General features: G+C 47.2%; 3 protein-coding genes and 1 long non-coding RNA gene across 10 annotated transcripts in view; all 4 read left to right on the forward strand.

The window, feature by feature from the left end:
* The window catches only part of LOC309361600, a 215,819-nt gene extending 200,863 nt beyond the window's left edge, over window positions 1-14,956 (forward strand). The window contains exon 2 of the long non-coding RNA XR_014164550.1: window positions 14,449-14,956. This is a non-coding gene — a long non-coding RNA (uncharacterized lncRNA). The remainder of the gene's footprint in view (window positions 1-14,448) is intronic.
* Window positions 1-25,551, forward strand: part of ZBTB26 (zinc finger and BTB domain containing 26) — a 147,206-nt gene that overhangs the window by 3,766 nt on the left and 117,889 nt on the right. The window lies entirely within an intron of this gene.
* ZBTB6 (zinc finger and BTB domain containing 6) lies at window positions 5,666-13,304 on the forward strand. 2 transcript variants are annotated; one of them, XM_081896546.1, is made up of 3 exons: window positions 5,666-5,883; window positions 9,958-11,458; window positions 11,833-13,304. In XM_081896546.1, exon 2 carries the CDS (start codon window positions 9,968-9,970, stop codon window positions 11,252-11,254), a length of 1,287 nt encoding a protein of 428 aa, XP_081752672.1. In that variant the 5' UTR covers window positions 5,666-5,883; window positions 9,958-9,967; the 3' UTR covers window positions 11,255-11,458; window positions 11,833-13,304. The 2 variants fall into 2 exon arrangements, with proteins under 2 accessions (XP_081752672.1, XP_081752671.1); XM_081896545.1 differs by having other exon boundaries at window positions 9,958-11,446; window positions 11,830-13,304.
* Window positions 18,646-25,551, forward strand: part of RC3H2 (ring finger and CCCH-type domains 2) — a 46,446-nt gene continuing 39,540 nt past the window's right edge. For all 3 annotated transcript variants that reach the window (XM_081896330.1, XM_081896331.1, XM_081896332.1), the window contains exon 1: window positions 18,646-18,770. The gene's annotated coding sequence lies outside the window, so the exon portion shown is untranslated. The remainder of the gene's footprint in view (window positions 18,771-25,551) is intronic.

Below are 25,551 nucleotides of genomic sequence, written 5' to 3' on the forward strand. Positions count from 1 at the left end.
GATAATTATAAGCTCTTAATATTTGTTAGTCCATCTGTGATTTTTTAAAACTGTATTGTTTAACATTTGATACTTGCCTTCTGTTCTTCTTACCCTCTAGCTGACCATTTTCACCCCTAAACTTGTTTGACTGTTGTGAGTGAAGTCGCTTTCCTGATTTAAAATGGGTGAAGGCTGCTGCTACAGAATATGGCAATCGCCTCTGTGCCTCTACCCAGTCTGAGTTCCTATCCCCAACAACCCAACCCACCCTTTGTGGAAAGTATGTGCTTAGACTAGAAAGGCTAAACTTGCATGCCCCAGTTGTCTTTGTTTTCTTCTGGGCCTTTCTCTCATGTTGTTCCTCTCATCTGAAGTGGCATCCGTTTTTCTGTCCAGCAGCCAGCCATGCTCCCCCTCTTCTGCTTTGTATGGCTTCCAGACTTGTTCCTGGAGCCTCCCTCTGCCACACCTGACTGTTCCTGTCCTCACCTGCAGTGTCTCTTTGTTTCCTTTAAGTCCTCAGTCCTTGACCTCACCCTCGAGCCCTTCCTTCCACGACACTGACTGCAAGCTCTTGGGCCTGGGCCAGTATCTCATCCTGCATTGTGGATGCTGCTTGGAGTCCTGTAGGCACTTGTGAGATAATTCAGGTATCCTGTTACAGGTGGTGAGGTGGGTGGAGTTGGCATAACTGGGCCCCTACCACACCTCCAAGACATCAGAGCTCTTAAAGGCGCAGGAACTCAAGGTGGTTAGCAGATTGTTACCCTGAGTCCTCCCAAGCTGACTTTTGGGATTACACCTTTGAGGAGGGAAGAATGCTTGAGCAGTCAAATAATGGTTAAATATTTATTATTGTGATTTATAGCATACCATCAGTGTCACCCTGCAGTCAGGCCTGTATAGCAGGAAAGGAGTCTCTTTCAGCCCAACCCTGGGCTACCTGTCCCTCTGCAGCATTTTCTTTGCAGACTACTGTGGCCTGAGAGCTGGAAGCAGGAAATGGAACAGGGATTCTCTTGAGAGAGTCTCTCTCTCACTGCTGTTGTGAGGCTGAACTGTAAGGAGGGTGATACATGCTGCCATGACTTGGAAGGGATAGCATTCAATTTTGCATAAAGCTAAGGGGGCATCCAGGGGGGCGTTCCCCCAGGCGCACAGTTTGGGGGGCACAAACCAGCCGCCTCCCCGCATAGATCCCCATTGCAGCCTGCTGGTGGCGGGAGCTGCATAGCAGGAAGCGTGAAGATGACCTTCCACATGCCCCACCCAGCACACAAGCACTCTCCCATCCACGGCCAGAGGCCCCCAGACGGTGGGCCAGTGCTTCTGCACCTCCTGCCCCCACTTTGCCCTCAAGCGCTCTCCCAGCAGGGGCAGGAGGTGTGGAGGGGGAAGAGCACCCTCCGCGCCTCACCTGGAGTGCATGCGCTGTTCCTCGCCTGGGGCCTCTGCTGGCACCTGCCCACAGGAGCCACATCCACTCATTCTTGGTGCCATGAGAAGTAAAAAGAAAAGCAGGAGAGTGCCACAAGCTGAGACCCCCTCCCGCCCCACCCCCACACACCTTGTTTGTTCTCCCATCCTCTTTGGCTAAGTTCACACATACAGTGGTACCTCGGGTTAAGTACTTAATTCGTTCTGGAGGTCCGTTCTTAACCTGAAACTGTTCTTAACCTGAAGCACCACTTTAGCTAACGGGGCCTCCTGCTGCCGCCGCGCCGCCGGAGCACAATTTCTGTTCTTATCCTGAAGCAAAGTTCTTAACCTGAAGCACTATTTCTGGGTTAGTGGAGCCTGTAACCTGAAGCGGATGTAACCCAAGGTACCACTGTAATACTAAGCCAAGCTATGACTTTAAAGTGAATGAGAGAGTGTCTAGGTATTCACAGCAAAAGCTCGCAAGCTTCACTTCTCACCAACCCTGCTGCTGCTTTGCCATGTTTGGCTTAGCATTCTGGTCTAGTATTGGCTGTTTGCTGTGTCTGATTTCAAGCAAGCCAGGAGCTGTAGCCAAAGTTTGTTCGTAGTTTATTGATCACAGTTTTTCAAGCGTATCCACACCAGAGTTTAGCTCTGGCAGGATGCAGCAGAGCAGGAAGATGGTGGGACATTTGAGGCTGTGAGTACTCACCCATTCATACACTTAGCCATAGTTTTCTTCAGCTTTACATGCAAACCAGGGTCTTCGTCTCACTTCCTCATCTCTTCTGCTTCCCCTGTTGTGAGACAGGAGGGAATTGTAAGCATGAATTTGGGGAAGGGGTGATTCCTATTTCAGCTAGCAGTTGGATCCTCTTTAAAGTGTCCAGCACAAGGGCAGCATGTCTGTAGCCCTCCAAATGTTCCTGGGCTACAGCTCCCCTCATCCATGATCTTTGGCAATGTTGATGGGGGCTTATGGGAGTTCCACTGCGGGGTGGGAGGCTCTTGATGAAATGTGGGTGGAGCCACAACCATCACGAACCCTCCTCCTTTTCTCCATGTCAGCAAGTGTAAGTGGGATGGGCCCCTTGTGAATTAGCATAGGGTAAAAGCTTTGCAAATACCCCTATTGGAGAGAACATAGGCTGCTTTTGATCTGTGAATGTGCTCTTGTACGCAGGACCAAAAGACCACTCAATGTTGTGTGTTCCAAGTCATCACAGTGGCTTCGAAATAAAACAACTGCACCACCTCCTAATGTGAAATGTGATCCGTGATCATTGTGAGCTGCTTTGCAAGGTTGGGGGGGGGGGGGAGTTTCCCAGCAGAATGTTATTCATTACAAGAGAGCGGGGGGGGGGGAGTGGCTAAATCAGCAGTGGGGAGCCTCTGGCCCATGGGCCAAGTTAACCCAGCTGGGCTCCTAAATTGGCCCGTGATGCTGTTCTACCTCAATTCACAAACTACAGCCCCACAGCTGATGACATAGGCGACATGAGATACGGGACAGAAAAATACGTGGCTGCAAAGCAACTATCAGGAGCCTGGTTGCTCCTTTGCAAGTTAAGCTGCTAAATGGATGACCTTTTAGGTTGCCTGCTTGAATCTCATCTTAGCCACAAACACACCAAGTGACCCTTATTTGTTTAATCAGTCCATTTACAGATGGCTTGTTATTCACCAGTATCAGCGCTTTCCTGGAAAATCAAAATACATAAATTACACTAATCACAAGCTTAGGTGATTTACCTTAAGATTACTCCAAATGCAAACATACAGAATATGCACACTATCTGCATCTATATAACTTAGAGATGAAGGGTGGGGGGGACACTAGGCAGCCAGCCTGATACAAGTTAACGTAAAACACACTCTTACCGGAGCCACTCACAATACCACTCCTACCATTCACACAAACACTACAGCCATTTACCGCTATAAAATACGTATCTCCTCCAGCCAGCACTAATGCACAAAGCAGCCAGTCACCCTAAACAGTACTGGGAACCCCATGTGCTGCACGCTCTAGATGGAATTTTGGCAAATCCCTCTTAATCCCAGCCTGTTACACAGGAATGATAATACTACAATAAGGGGCTGTTCTAAAAATGAGTGAGGCAATGTAGGCAAAGCTGTGTGGCCTGAGGCAGATGGGAGTTGTAGTCTGAAATGAGTGGAGGGGACCCAGTCAGCAAATGCCATACTAGTGCAATTCTTGGGGGGTGCATTCTATCCATTGCGCAAGCCTCACAATCTAATATAGCTAACCACTAGTGCAGGGGGAGAGGAGGAGACAATCCATACATCCTTTTTATCTTCTTTCTATCTGTCTATCTTACTTATTCACTGAAAGTTATACCTTGCCTTTTGTTTAGACATCGATGTTCAAGGCAGCTTAGACAGACTCTAAAGATGCACAAACACAGTCATCTGTCCAAAATGTAAAATAATGCCGTCTTAGAAATAAAGAAAAAGGTCAGTAGGTTATAGGAGAGAGATCTGAAAGACTCTCCAGAGTTTACAGCTCATCAAAGGCACTGGGATGTCAAGAAGAACTTGCAGGATCCGGCCAAAGGGGGCCCCTTTAGTCCAGCATCCTGTCACCAGAGTGGTCAAGCCTGCAAGCAGGACATGAGCAGCACAAGAGTCCTCTCCCCTCTTAGGGTTTCCAGAAACTGGTACAGTACTTGGAATCGTTGGAAAGTAAAAAAAAAAGGATACATTTTAACTTCAGGTCGTTTTCCATTCTGGCCTGCTGATTACAGAAGCCGTGTTGTCTTGGTATCATTAAGTGCAACCCCAAAGCATCCAGGCAAATGAGGTGGAAATGGCAGAGCCATTGGTCTTTGGCAGCAGAGCAACCTCTTTGGATATGGTGAATAACAGGACTTAGTTGGTCAACCAAGGCCCTTATCATACGAAGAAACTTGCTTTGCCTACTACTAGATTGCAAACCTCATGGATTCAGGATCACAGGCCTACAAGGGACTCCCCAGGTATCATCCAGATTGACCCCCAAACCTGTAACAGTATTTTGGGGGAAGATGATTGGGACTACAATCAGTCCTCTGTCACCCCCTTCTCCTTGTGCCCTCCATCTTTCCCAACATCGGGGTCTTTTCCAGGGAGTCTTCTCTTCTCATGAGGTGGCCAAAGTACTGGAGCTTCAGTTTCAGGATCTGTCCTTACAGTGAGCTTTCCAGCTTTTATATTGTGGTATTATTAGTTAAATTGTTGCAAGCCATTCTGAGTATGCTGCTTAGAGATATATTTTTTTAATGTTACGTAGTTTATTAATGGCATAGATAAATAAAATAAAGCATGAATCCCACAGTTATACTATTGAACATAAAAAGACCCCTGCTGGGTCAGGCCAAAGAGAACCCACCAAGTCCAGCATCCTGTTCTTAACTGGCTACCCAGATGCTAGTGGGAAGCCTGGAAGGGTCTTCTCCCTGCCCACGGTTCCCACAAAACAACTGTATTTTGAAGCATTGCTGCCTCTGTCCATGGAGGCAGATAGATTAAATGATACAGAACCGAACACATACAATAAAATGATAGTGAATACACTGGCAGCTGTCTGGATACTGGTAAGCATATATTTGGGGTGAGGGGGTGCATTTAAGTTCCATTCACAGAAGGTAAAGGGGCCCCTGACCATTAGGTCCAGTCGTGACCAACTCTGGGGTTGCGGCGCTCATCTCGCTTTACTGGCCGAGGGAGCCGGCGTACAGCTTCCGGGTCCTGTGGCCAGCAGGACTAAGCCGCTTCTGGCAAACCAGAGCAGTGCACGGAAACGCCGTTTACCTTCCTGCCAGAGTGGTACCTATTTATCTACTTGCACTTTGACATGAGCAGCGCACAGAAACACTTTACCTTCCCGCCGGAGCGGTACCTATTTATCTATTTGCACTTTGACATGCATTCGAACTGCTAGGTTGGCAGGAGCTGGGACCGAGCAACGGGAGCTCACCCCGTCGCGGGGATTCAAACCGCCAACCTTCTGATCGGCAAGTCCTAGGCTCTGTGGTTGAGACCACAGCGCCACCCGCGTCCCATATATTCACAAGGGAATGGGATACAAATACATGAAAAGGGATAGAAATTCATAAGAAAATGTGGGAAGGAACTATATTATTGGAAAGAGACTCTGCGCTGCTTGCCAAAAATTACATATCCAGAGCTGCAGTCAGCAGATGTCCTCTGGGATGGTGTGTGTGTGTGTTTGTGTGTGCCTTTTGTTACCTCTTCCCTCCCTGCTGGTTGAAAAAGTTGCAGGAGCAGCCAATCAGGAACAAGGTGCATGCATTTTGGGAGGCTGTGGGTCTGCTGATGTTTTTCCGGGTTAGAGAGAGAGAAGAGGTGATGCTCCGAGGGACTGCCGGAAGTTTATTCCTTCGCCTGAGCCATCTGCACCCTTGCCTGGGAAGCATCCAGTCTGGACCTCTTCCACACCCCTGACTGCAGCAACCGGTGAGCAAGGAGCAGGGAATTGGGGGTGTTGCGTGTGGGGGAGGGGAGGTGGCAGAGAGCGCAAGGCACCTCAGCTGACAGGTCCCAGGGCTTTAAAGGGATGCCTGGAAGGAAGCAGGGAGCTGTCCTACCTGAAGGAGTTCCTGGAATAAGCTTGCATCTCCATCGCTGAAGGAAATGTTGGCCTGGCCCCTCTCAGGCAGGAGGCAGAGAGCAGGGCTGTTGTGCAGAAGAGGGAATTTTTAAAGAGTTGCTGATGCTGTTTTGATTTGCTTTGTTTTCCTCTTCCCCATCCTGGCAAAATAAGCTGCACCTGCTGAAGCACATATAATGATGAGGATGATGATAATGATGAGGATGATTTATTATTTATACCCCGCCCATCTGGCTGGGCTTCCCCAGCCACCCTGGGCAGCTTCCAACCAAATATTAAAATACAGTAATACATCAAACATTAAAAGCGTCCCTAAATATTGCTGCACCGTTGCTAAGCCAGTGGTTCCCAAACCCATTTGGTTCTCCACCACCCCTCGTTCCGTGAACTCACCCCCACTGCCCCCTACCCAACCCTATGGGAAGCTATTTGCATGACCCACTAAGGAAGATCGTAGCACAGCAAAGTTCAAAACAGTCACAATGAGTTGTGCATTTATTGGAATATCAACTAAAACTATGTAGTTTAATTAAATAGACAAAATTGATGAACTTGGTCCAGTTATACCAGCCCTTCAAAGTCTGATAGTCATTTACACCTCCAGCATGCGTGTGCACACGCGCGCGCGCACACACACACCCGCTTAGAGGAGTGGGGGAGTAAATGAACTGCTCTTCCCTTTGATGTTGGTTAAATCAAAACATGGTGACTAATCCCAAAGACCAGCACTTGGGATGGATCAGTTCGGGGGGGCACAAAGGGGGGCAACCTGGAGTGATGAAAAGCATCAAAGGACTCCATCTCTATTGGCTGATATTCCTATTTTCTTGAATGTTTTAAATATATAATGCAGGGCCAAGTTCAATGTATACTAATATACTGCTAGTATATAATGCCCTTAACAGTTTGGGACTAGTTTACCTGTGAGATCACTTTAATAAGAATAAGAATAATAAATTTTATTTATACCCCACCCTCCCCAGCCAAGGCCGGGCTCAGGGCGGCTAACAACCAATAATAAAAACAAGTTGAATGAATACAACTTAAAAACAAGATTAAAATACAACATTAAAACATTAAAATGCAGTCTCATCACAGGAGGAGAAAGGAAAAATGAAAGAGGGGGATGGAATCCAATTGACTCCAAGCCAAAGGCCAGGTGGAACAACTCTGTCTTACAGGCCCTGCGGAAAGAAATCAGATCCCGCAGGGCCCTGGTCTCATGAGACAGAGCATTCCACCAGGCGGGGCCAGTGTTGAAAAGGCCCTGGATCTGGCTGAGGCTAATCTGACTTCCTTAGGGCCCAGGACCTTAGGGTGTTGCTGTTTATGGACCTTAAGGTCCTCTGTGGGGCAGACCGGGAGAGGCGGTCCTGTAGGTACGAGGGATATATATCTTAGATATATATTACGCTATACATCCGCAACAATACTTAAATCTGCAGAACTGGTGCTGTTAAAAGTGCAATACTGTACATTCCCCATTCCAGATTTGAAATATTTTAGTGTGACAGCACCTACACTCTGGAACTGCTGAGTTTGTCTTTCGACGAGACTAAATGTCTAAATGTCTAAAAGAGCTGTTTCACAGTTTTCCCTTATGTCTTATTCCTTTGTCCTCTGTGTAAAGTGCATTGAGGGTTTTCTGTTCTTTTCTTTACAATCAAGAGACATGTAGCCAAAACCACTAGAATTTTGCAATTTTGCAAAGTACTCTTTTGTGCATTCTTCTGCAAAAGATAGTTGTGAATATCCCTCTGGAAACAGTTGCAAAGGGTTTAGCCTTATTTGCAGTAGGCAATCCATGCGTCTCACAGATTTTTCATGTATCTGATGAAATGGACTGTAGTCTACGAAAGCTTATGAATGCGTTAGTCTTTAGGGTGCCACAGGACTGCTTGTCATTTAGTAAAATAAGAAGAGCCCCAATTGGGTTCTGTCTAGTTCTGTATCCTATTTCCTGAACCCACAGCAGGGCATGAACACAACAGACCTCTCCTGCTCTTGACCACCCTCAGTGACTGGTATCCCAGGGTACGTTGCCTCTGATCCTAAAGGCAGTGCATAGCCATCATGACTAGTAAAAAATAAATAAAGGTAAAGGACCCCTGAACAGTTAAGTCCAGTCAAAGGCGACTACGGGGTGCGGCATTCATTTTGCTTCAGGCCAAGGGAGCCGGCGTTTGTCCACAGACAGCTTTCCAGGTCATGTGGCCAGCAGGACTAAACCGCTTCTGGTGTAATGGGACACCATGGCGGAAGCCAGAGTGCACGGAAACGCCGTTTACCTTCCCACCGCAGCAGTACCTATTTATCTAGTTGCACTGGTATGCTTTCAAACTGCTAGCTCACCCCATCGTGCGAATTTGAACTGCCGACCTTCTGATCGGCAAGCCCAAGAGGCTTAGTGGTTTAGACCACAGCGCCACTCGTTTCTCACATCATGACTAGTAGCCAATGAGAGCCTTTTTTTTTTTTTGCTTGAAGGCTGCATCCACCATTGGCCAACCCCTGTGAGACCTTATGCCAGTGGTGGGTGTGTACACTCTACACTGTCTGTCACACCCCCCCCCCCTTTCCTCTTTCCACTACCAGCACTGTTTCTACTGTATTTCTCTTTTTGCTGCCACTCCCAAAATTGGCGAGTTTTTGCTTCTAGAAACGTTCGCTTGGAGGCCTTACTAAGCCCCTGGGATGAGAGTCAGCCACCACTCTTTTAAAGCCTTCTAAATACTATTAGAATTAATTAACCACATTCTAAACTACTGTTCCAAAGATCTTTACACACACACACACAAATTTTAAAAAGTCAAAAACACAAAAGCAGCAAATATATTTAAAACAAGATTAAAACCCTACCAGCCTTTCTCAACCTGTGGGTCCCGAGATGTTGTTGAACTACAACTCCCACCACCCTAGCCAGCAAGGCCAGAGCTCAGGGATGATGGGAGTTGTAGTCCAACAACATGTGGGGACCCACATGTTGAGAACCGCTGAACCGTTGGGCACTTGGGATAAAGACCCATTTATCCAGCCACTAAAGCATGTCTAAATAAAAATGTCTTTGACTGCTTCTGGAATGGGCACATAGTGGGTTATTGATTGTATCTCAACAGGAATACGCTTCCACAGGACAGGGGAAGCCGCGCTAAAAGCCCTGCTCCAAATTCCTATGGAGTGAGCTTCTGAGGTCTTCGGACCTTACAGGAAAAGCTCTCCTGCAGTCTGCAGTGATCTACTGGGTGGACAGAGGGACAAGGTTGTTTCTCAGCACCACCCACATCCTTCGCCAGGACATCTAGCAGCAGGGAATTCCATAATTTTAACTCTGCATTGTGTGAAGATGTTGCTTGCTTTGTTTGTCATGAATCTTTCACCCTTCAGCTTCCTGGCAGGATTCCACTATGGGGTAGTGAGGCAGCTGCCTCGGGTCACAAATATTGTAGGACCCACTAAGCTAGGCCATTGTCATTGGGGTGCAATGGAGGATATTCAAATAAGCATCTCCACCCCCCGTCATTCTGCCCGGACACTGAGGTCCAGCGCCATGGGCCTTCTGGCGATTCCCTCGCTGCGAGAAGCCAAGTTGCAGGGAACCAGGCAGAGGGCCTTCTCGGTGGTGGCACCCGCCCTGTGGAACGCCCTACCACCAGATGTCAAAGAGAAAAACAACTACCAGACTTTTAGAAGACATTTGAATTCAGCCCTGTTTAGGAAAGCTTTTAATGTTTGATGTATTACGGTATTTTAATATTTTGCTGGAAGCCGCCCAGAGTGGCTGAGGAAGACCAGCCAGATGGGCGGGGTATAAATAAATCATCATCATCATCATCATTATTATTATTAACAACCTGCTGAGCTTTGTATGCAATGCACCTTTCTTTTCTCTTTTGTTTCCACCACCCCACTTCCCCAAACAGAATCACCACTATGGCGGCCGACTCGGATGTGCTGCACTTCCAGTTTGAGCAGCAGGGGGGCGCCATGCTGCAGAAGATGAACCTGCTGAGACAGCAGAACCTATTTTGCGATGTCTCCATCTACATCAACGACACTGAGTTCCAAGGGCACAAAGTCATCTTTGCCGCTTGCTCCACGTTCATGCGGGACCAGTTCCTGCTCACCCAGTCCAAGCAGGTGCGAATCACCATCTTGCAGAGTGCCGAGGTTGGACGGAAGCTGCTCCTCTCCTGCTACACAGGGGCTCTGGAGGTGAAGAAGAAGGAGCTTCTCAAGTACCTTACGGCTGCAAGTTACCTGCAGATGGTGCACATTGTGGAAAAGTGCACGGAGGCACTGTCCAGGTACCTGGAGATTGACGCGGCCGTGGAGGGCAGCCGGGCCAGCCCTGAGAAGTGCCACTCCTCCGAGACAGAACTGGAATGCAGCGGTGGCTGCCCTGATAAAGACTGTGAAATCATTGAGATTTCTGAAGACAGCCCTGTGAATTCAGAGGATCATATAAAACTGGAAAAGGGGGACCTTCAGCAGCCGCCCATGCAGAGCTTGCTATCAGAAACAAAGAACGTTAAAAGCCCTGAGATATCAACTGTCAAGATAGGGTATAAGGACAACGAAATCTGCATTATCCGAATGGATTCCATCAGCGCTCCTAATGAGGAAGGTGAGCAGTTTCCACAGCCGTGCACCTCCTCCAAATCAAACTTGTACTTCCCCGAGACTCAGCACTCTTTGATCAATTCAACGGTGGAGAGCAGGGTCACAGAAGTGCCCAGGGATCAGTTCCAAGACTTTGGCAGGGAGAATCCGGAAGGAGCCAATAGAACGGCCACAGGCGGGTTCCAGAGCCCAGGGGACTCTGCTTACTCGTGGCGGCACCAGTGCCCCAAGTGCCCCAGGGGATTTCTCCACCTGGAGAACTACCTCCGCCACCTGAAGATGCACAAGCTGTTCCTGTGCCTGCAGTGCGGGAAGACATTCACACAGAAGAAGAACCTGAACAGGCACATCCGTGGGCACATGGGCATCCGTCCCTTCCAGTGCATGGTCTGCCTGAAGACGTTTACAGCCAAAAGCACCCTCCAGGACCACCTGAACATCCACAGCGGGGACCGGCCCTACAAGTGCCACTGCTGTGACATGGACTTCAAGCACAAGTCTGCCCTCAAGAAGCACCTGACGTCTGTACACGGGAGAAACAGCATGGACAAAGCCACCTTTGACTCCATTACGGAAGTCAGAATAGACTACGACTAGTGGGAGGGAGAGAGGGTTTGTAGAGCAGGTTTGGGAAACCCCCAGCCCACCAGGTGAGGGGTTTTCCACGTCACCCTGCGAGGCTGTTTCCCACAGACCACGCCCACTTGCCCATCTGCCGAAGTCACTGGTTGACGTCAGTGGATGGGTGGGAGCGCCTGGTACAATTCTGCTAGGTGCTGCTTTGCAAGGGTACCCCTGCCCGTACAGGCCAGTCTTGACAGACTCTGGGGTTGTGCGCCCATCTCACTTAAGAGGCCAGGGGCCAGCGCTGTCCGAAGACACTTCCGGGTCACATGGCCAGTATGACATCGCTGCTCTGGCGAGCCAGAGCCGCACACGGAAACGCCGTTTACCTTCCCGCTGGTAAGCGGTCCCTATTTATCTACTTGCACCCAGAGGTGCTTTCGAACTGCTAGGTTGGCAGGCGCTGGGACCGAGCAGCGGGAGGCGCTGGGACCGAGCAGCGGGAGCGCACCCCGCCGCAGGGATTCGAACCGCCGACCTTTCGATCGGCAAGTCCTAGGCGCTGAGGCTTTAACCCACAGCGCCACCTGCGTCCCTGCTTTGCAAAGTAGACCCCAAATGTTGACAAAAGTGGGACCACCCAACCATCTGTCAGCAGCCATCAAAATGCACAGCGGGGGGAGGTAAAGATCTGGCCCACTGAGCCAAAGGAGTTCTCCATCTCTATAATAATAATAATTTATTATTTATACCCTGCCCATCTGGCTGGGCTTCCCCAGCCACTCTGGGAAGCTTCCAAAAAATATATATTAAAATACTGTAATACTGCATCTCTAGTGTGCAGTAAGGTCAGCTCCTTTGCAAGTATAGAGGTCAACCTCTCTTTTGGATCTCAACCCTGCAAGATGGGTGTTTAGATGTAGCACAACATTTCCGCTGGTGATGTTCATGGAGGCTTGTTGGAGAACCAGTTGCCTATCCGAGATGAGAACATCCTATACACAAATAGGAAATGGAACAAAATTCATCTCCCCCCCATTCCTTTCCGGGGGTGGGGGGGTGAGTTGTCAACAGATGAACAGATGTGTGGGGTGAAGAAAATAACTTTAGGAGACTTATTTTACTTTTGCACAGCACTTAGTTTTTTAGGTTGCTGCTGGTGGCTATGATGTTATTATTATTATTAATTACTATTGCTATTATTATTATTACTAGTAGTTGTACTTTTTGCAAGACGACTTGAGCCTAAATCTTGAAAGAAAAATTAAGTCTTGGACCGCTGGTGTTTTAGTGGAGGCAACTGTGAATTAAATATTTAATGGGTTGTTACTGATTTCTCTCATGGCAGGAAAACTGTGCAGCTGCAACTAATGCTGTTGGATTTTGTGTTTGCATGGAGCAGAGACACCACTTTCACGCTTTATTTTTTGTTGTTTCTTAAAAGAAGGTTACAGCTTAATGTTTGCCTTAGAAGCTAGAACTTTTAACTGGGGAGGCCAGTGGCAGTCAGGAGGACCAATCAGATGCCCAGGGCTTCAGAGTGTGATTGTAACCAGATCAGTTTCAGCTGAAGATTTTTCTCTCCTCCTTCTGGCTGAAACATGTGGGCTGGTTTGGTGTGCGTTGGTGCCGGCACGTTCCGCTCAGTGAACAGGTTAGGTTATCTCTATATGATATATTCATTTTCTTGTGGATTTCCTAAGTGCTTTTTAATTCTTAGATGAAAATAGGCCTCAGAAATCTGGTATTTAAGGATGGTGGTGAAAAAGACTAGAAATTTATGGCAGTGTTGTTTCTTTAGACCATTTGTTACTCTGGCTTACCTTTGTATGTTGTGTCATAAAAACGAAAGTATCTACAGCTTAAGTTCCCTCTCTTCCCCCTAGACCTGGTGGGCTATCGCATGTTGGGAGCACCTGGTGTTTGCAGCCAGTGAGGATGTTGTTAAATAGTGATTCTGGGTGTGGAGGGAAACACCCCCCCCCCCATTTTAGGGGAAGTACAGTGGGCTACATCAGGGGTAGATCTTCTGACTTGCATGCAGAAGGTCCCAGGTTCTATTCCCGATGGTATCTCCAGGGAGAGCTGAAATCCTTTACAGCTGCTGCCAGTCAGTGTAGACAGTATTGAGATGGATGAACCCATGGCCTGACTTCCTATAAGAATTTTTTTGCCCTCCTTACAGGGCGCTTGAGTGTGCTGCAAAACATAGTGCTGGTGGGACCCAAGTCACCCACAATCTTAATTTTATGAGAGGCCTCATATGAGGTGTGAGAGGTCTGGCCACTGAGTCTTTTCAGTACAGTATAGTTGCCAGGAAGCCGTGGAACCGTGTGTTTTTTTTGGTGCAGGATGTGCCCATGGACACAATGTGTGATTTGATTGTTAGTTTGGGGTGGCCCAATGCCAGAACCCAGAGGATCCATGAGGATGCGTGCTTCGAAACCATGTTTTTCGCCCACAGTGTTGCCAGGAAGCTGTGGATCCGTGTTTATTGTGTGTGCAGGCTGTGCCTATGGCCATGATGTGTGATTCGACAGTGAGTTAGAGGTGGGCCAATGCAAAAACCCTGAGGATCCACGGTTTGAAACCACGTTTTTGCGCTATGGTACATTATCTAACAATGCCCCAAGTTTCCAGCCAACCTGGTTCTATTTTGAGGCAGGTTTTGCTTTGGTATGGTGCATAGCTTTGCTGTGGGGTCCTCGATGCTTTATCCAACAGGAATCTGATGCAATGGCTGCTGTTACTGGTCAAGTTGAATGATGGAAGTTCTTGCAGAGGCACTGGCCTTGATCATGTCGTGTAGCACCTTGCCGATTTTGGCATCATTAAGTGCCATGTCCTTTCCCCCCTATTGTTGTAAAAGTTTGCCACAACCTTTGTTTCTAGTCGGCTCCATCTATCCTGACAAAATATAGTATACACACAGTTTATATAGTAACAGAGGCTGTGTGCACATTACCAGCTTATAACATATACAAGTTGTTATTTTTTCTCAATTTGGGTTGAAGCTGGTTTGTGGGGAAATGCATCAAAACACAGCACTTTGTAAGAAATAGAACGATGCACTGCTTCCCAAACCAGCAGTAGGAGCACACTGGAAATGCAAAATAAAATGTGTGTAAAGGTAAAGGGACCCCTGACCGTTAGGTCCAGTCGTGACCGACTCTGGGGTTGCGGTGCTCATCTCGCTTTATTTGCCGAGGGAGCCGTCGAACTGCTAGGTTGGCAGGAGCAGGGACTGAGCAACGGAGCAGGGACCAAGCACATGGGGATTCTAACCACCAAAACTTCTGATCAGCAAGCCCTGGGCTCTGTGATTTAACCCACAGCGCCACCTGCATCCCATAATGTGTGTTCACAGCCTTAAACTGACCTAGGCTTTCTGTGTTATATGATCTGCTGGTTTTGGCTTTTTGTAAATTTGGATGTCAATTTTTTGGTATGCTAATAATAAGCTACAAGCTCTAGCTTAACAGAAAAGTCTGTATTTGAGTGGTGTCCTACTGCCTGTTTAAAGGCTAATCTTCCTCTCTCCAGCCCATTGTAAAAGAGTTGTGTTAAGTGCTAATTTTTACAAATTGTCACTCATTGCCTGCTTTGTCTTCAGGGCATAATTATGGGAATGGCAGCTTTGATATCCTGTTTTCTTGGCTGACTTGCCAGCTGACTTGCATTTGCAATCCCCCTCCAAATGACTTGTAGTGAAAATAAAGTTTTCCCACAGCTGAAGGACATATTTCTGATGCTCTCCAATGAACTGAAAGGATTGCAAACCATGCTGAACTCTTCTGGAACACATAGTTTTGCACAGAGAAGAGAGGCCTTTTTGCACAAATCAAACCAGTTTCCTTAACTGGTTAGAAGTTCCTTGATGTTGCTTTTTTAAGTTGTGCCTCCTGATCTATAAGCTTCACATTTCAATAAATATTGACCTTTCAACCCACCAATCCCTTAAGAAAAAAAAAAAGACTTGGGAGTTTACAGCTGAAACCCTAAATGCACTTGCTAAGAAGCAAATCCCAGTTTGACTTACATATGAAGAATCGCCATGAGTGTTGTGTTAAAATTTTGCTTCTCATAAATGTATGAGCACCATAAATTAATTTTCAACAGCACTTAGTGAACAGTTATGCTCCTTTTAATTATATTTTTTCTTCCTATTCACATAATGCTGTATCCAAATCCATTCAGGTCCCTAAGAAGACAATTAAAAAAAAAACCACAGTACAGTTATACCTCAGGTTGAATGTGCTTCAGGTTGAGCGCTTTTGGGTTGCGCTCTGCGGCAACCCGGAAGTAACGGAGCGCGTTACTTCCAGGTTTCACCGCTCACGCATGCGCAGACACTCAAAATGACATCACACACATGTGCGGAAGCGGCAAAATGCGACCCGCGCACGCGCAGACGCACCGTCACATCTTATGTTCCTTTCAGGATACGAACGGGGCTCCGGAACGAATCCTGTTCACATCCCAAGGTCCCACTGTATTTCAGATCGAGGCTGTTGCCTCCAGACCATTACAGGCTCATATAAGTTCAGCACAAACAGTTGGGCCTGGTGAGCATTTAAGGTCCCCAACCCTAATCTGCGAGTTGCCATCTGATTGGATTTTATTCTGATCCTGTTCTGATTTTAGGATGTATTTTAAACTGATTGTCTGTTTTTATATTAATGTCATCATCATCATTATCAAACCTTTTATTGGCATCACATACAAACATCCAAAACAAATAAATACAGACTTACCACTTCCCCAGTGGCACAAAATATTCGCTAAAAGGAAGGAGGCAGAGCAGTCTATCGTCACATCTCTTGGTCTCCAGGGAGATCAGATGTTTGCAGTGTATTTTGAAGACAAAAAACCAAATAGAGATATTTAGCCACTAGCTCCTGATCATTCCCCAGTAAAAGAAAATGTATGGCCTCTGACTCTGGTTTCCATTTGGGGATACAGAGTTGATCTATAAATTGCTGACGGAGATCAGCATATAGTTTACATTTGAGAACGATATGTGTAAGGGTTTTCACCAGGTGGTCTTCGCATGGGCAAGTTCTTTCTCCTTCCACCCTGCCTGAGAACCTCCCCAAAGGAGGTTTTATTAGTTTTATCAGCTTTTTATTAGCTTTTACTAGTATTCTAGTATTTTATCGCTCGGTATCTTTTTCTTAATTATTTTAATCACAAAGTTCAAGCTAAAAGTTTTAGGCAACATCCCAGAGAAAGCCTTAATTAGCTCCAGCTCAACTCAATCTACCAACTACTTATCAGCAGGAGGGGAGATCAAACACCCTAATCCTGGAAGGATTCCGAGTTTCCTGATTTACAGCTGAAAGTAGCAGCAGCTGCATCTCTGTGAAAATGTCTAAGAAAAAGAAGCCATTGGCTTCATCTACACAAGTGAGCCCACAGCAGAAGTGCCAGCAGAGTTAACTGGATGATTTTGTCAGAGCCCAGAATCCAGCACCAGAGGTCATTCCTAGATAGGTGGGGACGCTTTAATGGGTGGAGACCACCCAGGGAAGAACGCTGAGATGAGTGCCCATGAACCATCTCTTGAACTACTACCCGAGAGGGCACCCCTCTATGCAGAAATACTCGCGGACCACTGTCTGCTGACTGCAACAACAGTGGAGGAAATTAACACCAGACTAGAAAAGGTAACGTCACTCCTGGCTGAGTTGGTGCTTTTGGCGGCCAGAAATAGCTCCCTCAATACTTAAGAGACTGACGTAGTGTTGCACTCCCCCAAGACCATTGTGCACAGGGGTGTAACAGGTTCTGGATCTGACAACCAAGAGACTACTACTAGCAAAAATAACAAAAGTGAAAGTAGGGACTTGATCCTACAAAACACTCAAGTAGCTCTCAATATACAGTCATAGCTCTCGTTACGTTTGCTTCATGATATGTTTTTTCAGGTTGCGTCCCGCAGTGACCCAGAAGTACCGGAAAGGGTTACCTCCGGGTTTCGCCGCTCGCGCATGCGCAGACACGCAAAATAACGTCACGTGCATGCGCAGAAGCGGCGAATTGCAATCCGCACGTGCGCACACGGGTTGCGTTCCTTTCATGTTGCGAACAGGCCTCCGGAACGGATCCTATTCGCAACCAGAGGTACCACTGTATATCCTTTCAACAGTATGCTGTCTTACTAGAAATCAATCACTAGCGTGAAGAGAAATCTTAAGCTTTTACTAAATATCCAGTGTGACAATCTGATTGTGATATATGAATGTGTTATACATTTGATGTTAGCTTCTCTAAGCCCGGTGTTAGCCGGGGAGGACGGGGTATAAATAAAAATTATTATTATTATTATTATTGTATGAACCCTTCCAACTTCAGGGCCTCAGGGGTTACCCTCTTTTATTTCTCCCACTCCTCCCCACCTGCTTTAAATACAGAGGCTGATCTGCACCATTTAAAGCTCACAACTCCCTCCCTCCCTAAACCTGGGAACTGTAGTTTTACCCTCACAGAAGCTACGGTTTTCAGGCATCTTAGCATACTACTGTCCCCAGGATTATTATATTTTTTTGGGGGGGGGTCATGTGCTTTAAATGTATGATGCGGGTGTTCCCCAAATCTTCTCCCTCTTCATTTCTATATTGCCACTCCGAACAGAATCGAGCTCCAAATGTATGGGGAGAAACACTGAAGGATGAGCAGGAGGCGCCTGTCAATACTTTTATCTTTTAAAAACGACAGGGTGGCGAGGGAATACAGTATTATACTTATTTTCTTCATAAAGCTTTTGCCCCCGTTTCATTTTTTATTTTATGTAACACAGGGAGAACAATTGTAACAACGGATGAAAAGCAAAGCTGTATGACAGAAATGATAAATATTACTAAATTTATTCGTTTCTTTCTATTCTCCGATGAACTCAAGGTAGAATAATACATGGTTCTCCTCTTCCTCGCTTAATCCCCACAAGACTCCTACGAGGATTGTACTGTATCGTTACAAAATGAGTAGCAAAGAAAAGTAAAACCAGCCACGACCGAATTTTTCTAGTGCGGTGAAGTGCAGGGGTGGGCTAGATGACCCTCGGGGGTCCCTTTAACGCTCTATCGTTCTGTGACTGTGCGAACGTGACCGAATTACAGGAAGCGCTGCCGCGGCGCACGTCGCCTCTTCCGCCAGTCGGCCTCACTTCTGCGCAGGGCGCACGCGCGTTGCAAAGCGGCTGGCGGGCTGGAACGAGGAGCGGGGAGCGGTCGTCGCTGCGCGGTATCTATCGTCGCTACCGGTCCCATCTGGGCGCTTCATCTCTGTGGTATGCCCTTCTGACGCTTCTTCCTATGCTCGCTCGCTCTCTCCGTGCCCAGCAAGCGCGCCTCCGTCCACGTGACTTTTGAGTGGAGGTGGGCGGGGCCGCGGCTGCCAGGCGAACGCTCGCGAGAGGTGGGCCGGGCCCGATCTGGGCGGGGCTCCCGGCTGTCACCGCGATGAGGAGGCGCCGTCGCCGCCGCCGCCGCTGGGCTGCTCCGGGGTGCGCCCCTGAGGGGGTGTGAGGAGATCCCGGGCCCTCCTGCAGGTAGGGGGCCCGGGAGGGCGGGGGCCCAGCGGCGGCTGTGAGGCGGAAGGCGGCCCCGCCCCCCTTCTGCCCTCTCACCCCGCGGGCCGAGGGGGTGAAATTGGGGGGAGGGGGCGTGGCCCGTTCCCAGCGGGAGGGGGGCGGCGAAGAAGGGCGACCCTCCACTTCCCACTCCCATGCAGTGTTTGTTCCCGCCGCCCCCCCCGGCTGCTGTGCGGGGAGTGGGCTTCCATTCAGTGTGGGTCATCACCCCTCCCCCCACTCAGACCCCAAAGGGAAGAAAAGTGAATGTCGATTATTTGAGGGGGGGACACGCGGGGAGTTATTGTTTTTGATGTCATTTCCCTCTCCCTCCCCCTTCAAAAAAGTATTGGTAGTCCGTGGGGTCGGGAGAAAGAGAGAAGCCCCCCGCCCCCAATGCACACACAGGCTGGGCTCCCCACCAGCAGTCCCTCTCGGGAACAAGGCTGCCCTACGGGTCGTGGTCACTGGGGGCTGATGGGTTGCTGGTGGTGAGCTGGGCGAGTGCTGCTGTGCTCCTGTGTCCTGCTTGCAAATTGGGGAGTCCTTCTGGTTAGCTGCTGCGAGAACAGGCAGCTGCACTAGTTGGGCCTTTGGCAAGGGACCCTTTGTTTTTCTCTTCAGTATTGATAGCTGGGCTGCACAGGGGTGGGGTGCCCTAGGTGGGTGCCTCACACACACTAATCCCCCCTCTTCTCTTGGGGCAAGAGTTTGTATGAGGAATAAGGGGAACTTTCTCCCTCAAAAGAAGAGGGGTCGTGTATGTACACCGTTGAAACACATCACTTTGTTTCATCTCACCCTCCCAGGGCTAACCTAAGTTATTCTGCTGCCCAAGGCAGAGCAGCAGATGATGTCTCTTCTCCCTAACCACACTGGATCTTGATGCATAGTACTCAAGAACGATGTAGCTGCCTTAGCACTCGAGGAAGAAATCCCCAAAATTGTTTCTCCCTCTAGCAGTGAAATTGCAACAAACAAAATAATTAGCAATTCTTTGCCCTTTCCTGATACCTAGAAGCAGTTGCCTAGGTTGGCTGCCTTAGTCTGCCTAATGGTAGGACAGGCGCTATCTTCCTATCCCCTAACCCTGTTCTGTCATCTTCTTTTGCCTCCACTTTCAACTTTCCCTGGTTATTGGGAAGTTTGAGAAGAACTATGTGAGCACCCCCTGCCCCCAGATGATTAAAATGTTGGGTATGAGCTTTCAGGTTGCACAAAATGTATCTGCAGGATTCTACAGTCAGAGCTCAGATTTTTAAACGGTGTGAGGTTGCATGCCCAGCATGTTAATATGTTCAGGTCAAGTATATGTACACAAGCCGACAGTTAAGCCAGGTTGCTAAATGCCCTAAAGGACTGCTTTAGACATGATAACTTCTGTACATGGGAAATTTTTATCAAAGAAACAGTACACAACGCATGCCACTGCTTCCCAGGCTACATGTGTATTGTGTTTATGTCACATGTGATGATCTATGTGTGCATTGTATGCTGTTTCACACATGGAAGTGTTTTTCATGTGGGAATTCTGGTGTGTTCGGAGCAGCCCTTTCATTCTAGGCAAAAGGCACCACCATTTGCCGCCTCGTCTGCTTGTCCTCATGAGAGTTTAAATCAGGGATGGAGAATCTGCAGCCCTGGTGTCGTTGGGCCTGAACTTGCATTAGTCCCACCCAATGTGAGCAGTGGGAGTTATAGTGGAAAAACGCCTTGGAGCCCCACAGGTTCCCCACCCCTGATTTCAAGCAACCTGCTCAAACTCTCAAAATTATTATTTCTAACATTGTGCTCTGTATGCAGAGGTGGTCGCTTTAAAATTAGATCCTTGCAAAACTTGTCACCCTAATGCCATTATTTTTATTATAGTTTCCCGCCACCACACCTTCCTTCTAGTGAGCGTAGAAATATTTTTTATAAGCTTACATGTTGTGGGGTTAGTTAGCTTATGAGTTAAAATTTGATTGTGCTCCTGTTCAAAGATGATAGAAGTGCTTTTCATCCTTATATCCTGTGGGAAATTTGAAGACAAAATGCTGGTGGAAATGTATTGAAGCTCAGCTACGTGGTGGTCTGAACAAGGCCCAGTTTGTCTTTCCACTGCTTAGACTTTACAGCACAGAAAAATGCAGCATGTATGCTAGAATAGCTCAAGAGATGCCAGCTATTTAGCTCAGCTTGCTGCAGCTGCTTAGAGATGGTCTGTGCCTTGAACCATCAAGGGGGCATAGTTGCCTGAAATCAAGGGTTCTGAACACAAACATTACCATTTCTAGAGAGATAAAATAGTTATGGCAATGTTTATTATTATGATGTTACTTTGAGGGAAGCAAGCTTCTGCGCAGCACAAAATTCTTCAGCGAGCAAGAGCTTTTAATCGCTACCTTTTGGAAGAGCTCTGCGTAATTCAGAATTCTGTTATTTGCACCAGCAGTGGGGTGCCCAATAACCTTTGACTTTCTGAGCCATATCAGTTCCATCACAGGTGACTTTTCACAAGCTATTGTTCAAGTAGAATGGCTGTCTTCCCATGTAGAAGGGAGCAGAGTTGGAGAAGTGAAATACATAACTATACGTATTTATTTAGATTTCAGCTCGAAGGAAGCAGTCCTCAAGGAAGTGGCCATACCTTACTTGTAGAGCGCATACCTTTGCATGCAGAAGGTCCCAGGTTCAGTCCCCAGCATATTCAGTTAAAAGGATTAGATAGCAAGTGAAGGAGAAAGATCCTTCTCTGACTGAAACCCTGGAGAGCTCCAGTCAGTCTCTCAATACTGGCTTGTGTGGACAGATAGCCTGGCAGTTTCCCATGTTAGTTTTATTGATTCTTTTTTTATTCCCCCTACTTTTTTGACATGTATTTGTACGTTTCTAAAATAAAGTTGGCACCATTTTAATAAAAAAATTAAAATTCATTTAATAAGAATTTAAAAATCAAGGAGTTAAAACAGAATAAATTTCAGACTAAACTACCATTAAAAATCCCCAACTATCCTCCCCCAATTTAACCCTATCACACAAAATCTCACAGCCATACAAAAAGTGTTTACTAATGTTTTTATGTTAATGCTAATGTGACTATTTTCATTTAAAATTTGTTTGGTTCAAGCAAAGTTATAAATGGAAGTAGCAGGGTGGTGCTTTGGTGTGCCTTGAGCTGCTGCTCTTTTTGTGGAATAAATTGAATTATCTGTTCTCAGACGTGGCAATTTTTGGTTTCTAGGACAAAAGGTTGCATCCATTCTGTGTCCTGTCCTATACCACTTGCTGGCTGCATTTGTATGTCATGATAAACAAGTCTTTCCCAGCCCTGTGCCAAGCAGATGTTTTTTATCATTTACTTACTTACTTATTTGCATTTTGCTTCCTGCAAAGAAGTTCTGAAGAAACCCATAGAAAATACTGTATTTAAAAAATACACTGAAGCATTCACTCACAAAAATAAGTCAGAATACAAAACCACTCTTCCCCACTCAGCAGCAGGGTAAGCACCAATTTCTACTAGAAAAACACAAAAAGACCCAACACAGTATCAGTGCTTAAATACATGGGAGAATAAGAACGTCTTCCCCTAGTGCCATAAAAATAACAGTGTTGGTGACAGGAAAGCATTCTGCAGATTACAGGGTTGGGGGCCAGCTACCACTGAAAAGGCCTGTTCTCTCACTGCAAACCTCTTTTGGAGGTGGTACCCTAAGAAGGACCTGAGATTATTGTCATAGGGTCTAGGTAGGCTCATAGGTGGAAAGATGGTCCAGGCTCCCACTCAAATGCTTATGTGTGAGGGGAAAAAAATAAGCTTCATTCAAGGCTTGCAATGGTACAGGTCAGGCTACGTTAACAGATTGTATAGTTAAAGAGTTAAAGAATGACATCATGGGTCCAAGACAGAAAGTAGCTTTGAAGAAGACATTACAACTGGTCGTGCCCTCCCCCCCTTAAAGGCGAGACACAGCACACTCGTAATACTCTCTAAGAGACTGGTGCACTTCAAGGAACATGTTTCTTTCAGGGGTGTGGGTCTGCTGCAATGGCAGAGGCAGTGCCAAGTTCTCTGTGACAGGTCAGGGGTCATCTTCTGGTTCTTCCAACCTCCTCTCTTGGCTTGTTAGCACCCTTCCCCATTGGGCTAGCTGGTCGTAGTCAATTATTTTGCAGAAGCATCAGTTTCTAAACTATCTTCAAAGGCCGCTCAACATATAATGCAATAATCTAACTAGAGGTTATTAGATCATAGACCACCAAAGCCAGGCTATCCTAATCCAGATGGGGTTGCAGCTGCGCCACCTGACAGGGCAGAGGGATGGTGCTCTGCACCATGCAAGCCACTTGTGTCTGCAGTGACATTGATGGATCCAATAGTACCCCCAAGCTGAGTACCTACTCCTTTAGGAGAGGTGTGATCCCATCCTAACAGGTTACACACACACCCTGTACAGACTACTAACAGTGTCTCTGCCTTAACTGGATTGGAGTACTGATGACACACTCCCAAACTCTGAATGTCTCCACTCAGCAGCATGATGTAGAATAGCATGGGGGATAAAACTGAACATTGCAGAAACCTGCATTGGAGATTCCATGGGACCAAACAATTCCCGCCCCCCCCCAAAGACACCACCTTCTGGAGCTAACCATACAGCTACAACTGGTACCACAACAAGGCAGCACCACCCATTTTTAACTCTAAAAGGATAGCAAGATGGATGGTATCAAAAGCCACTGAGAGGACAATCAACAGGGTGACATTCCCATCTCTCCCAACGTAGGTCATCATATTGGCAGTTTTTCTTCCAAGAGCAGGAACAAACTCCAATAAGAATGGTCCAGAAAATCAGTCCCATCCAAGATTGTCTTTTGCTGGTTATTGACTGCACACTTGAGAACCTTGCCCAAGAAAGGGACAGGAGTGACTCTTCTATTTTGTCCATATCGTTTGGGTCCAGGGAATATTGACCAGGAGTGACCTTAACACCACCTATCTCAGTTACAGATAGGTAGCCGTGTTGGTCTGCCATAGTCAAAACAAAAAAAAATTCCTTCCAGTAGCACCTTAAAGACCAACTAAGTTAGTTCTTGGTATGAGCTTTCGTGTGCATGCACACTTCTTCAGACCACCTATCTCAGGTTGCCTGGGAATGCTCCATATTGCAACGAGGCATTAATCCCTCCCCTCCCTGCCTAACAAGCCCCATAGATTTTACCAGCTTTGAGGGGCAAGAGCAAGAAGTCAATTGATCCACCAACACATTGTCCACAACCTCAAGCCATGTCAGCTAGAATTCGTCCAACAAAACTGGCCCAGACCGTACTCTGGGTACCTCTTGAGACTGACCTGCTACAATAGTGGAGTCCAAGTCCTGGCAGATACAATTTTATCCTTAAAATGTCTTGCAAACAAGATATAGCAGGATGCTGTGGGTTCCAAAAACTCATTTAGGCCAATTTGTTAAATGCAACAAAATAGCTCCGCTGGACAGCATATAAAGGATGCAATGGAAGAAGCAAAGAAACACTCTTTGCCTCCTTCACTGCTACTAAGCAGACTCAATAATAAATGAATACTAGTTCAGTTGCATTTGTCTGGAGTTTTCCTCCACACATTCAAGCCATCTCCCAACCTGCTTGAGCACCCTCTACTCCCTGGCGTACCACAGAGCTATCTGGGCTTTATCAAGTAGGAGTGATCCTGGTCACCTCTCCACTCCATGGGACTTAGACAGGAGCATCAGTCCTATCAGCTGGGGAGGTAGGAGCCCCAACTGTTTGGGAATCTGTTTGACTCAACCTCTGGAAGTAGTAGTAGTAGTTGTTGGCATCTTTCTGTCAGAGTGGGCCATCCTAACTGATACCCTTCTTCCACATAGAGAAAAGGACAGTGACAGCCTGAATTTCACCAGGGGGTGACTTGATCATGAAAAGGGAATGTTGATAATAGCCTCCACTCTCAGATAACCCTCTTTCTGTCTGTCCAGAGCATGTCCAGCTGTAAGCATTGGACCAATGCATGTTCAGAAGGCCCCATCTTTGTCATGATAGGCATGAAGTACTCAGCTGCCCCAGATCCAGCATGAATATTGAAGTCCCCCATGACCAACATCTCAGTGGTTCACGGTATAGAGACTGCCTATGTCAGCTCAAGCAGGAAGACAACTGGGCAGTATACCAGCAGCCTCCTAACGTGTCCTCTACTTGAATTTGGTCATGTGGTAGGCCTAGAAAGAATTACAGGACCCCCCCCCAAAAAAAAAACCCTCATGCTGCCCTGAATACCCAGGTTGGCAAAAAATACCCTGCTGGGGAAAACCCAACTCCTTGCTGCTCATCTGCCCAGGTTTCACTTACACAAGTCAGATCAGCATCCTCATCCACAGTCATTGTGGATGGAGGAGATTTTATTTGAAACAAACCAACAGCACCTGCAGGTTCAAGGACTGGATGACAGAGCACTCACTGTACCCTCAGTTAGGGGAGGGTCCAGCATGCAGCACAACCAATAGCGTGCTGTGCAGCATTTGCTTCCCTCCACCCTATTATACAGTCATACCTCATGTTATGTTTGCTTCAGGTTGAGCGTTTTCAGGTTGCGTGCCGCAACGACCCAGAAGTACTGGAATGGGTTACTTCCGGGTTTCACTGCTCGCGCATGTGCAGATGCACAAAATGACATCACACACATTCTCAGAAGCGGCGAATCGCGACCCGCGCACATGCAGATGCTGGTTGCGTTCTGCTCATGTTGTGAACGCGCCTCCGGAAC

This window comes from Podarcis melisellensis (assembly GCF_964234715.1).
Source record: "Podarcis melisellensis genome assembly, chromosome: Z".
In the NCBI taxonomy this organism is placed as follows: Eukaryota; Metazoa; Chordata; class Lepidosauria; order Squamata; family Lacertidae; genus Podarcis; species Podarcis melisellensis.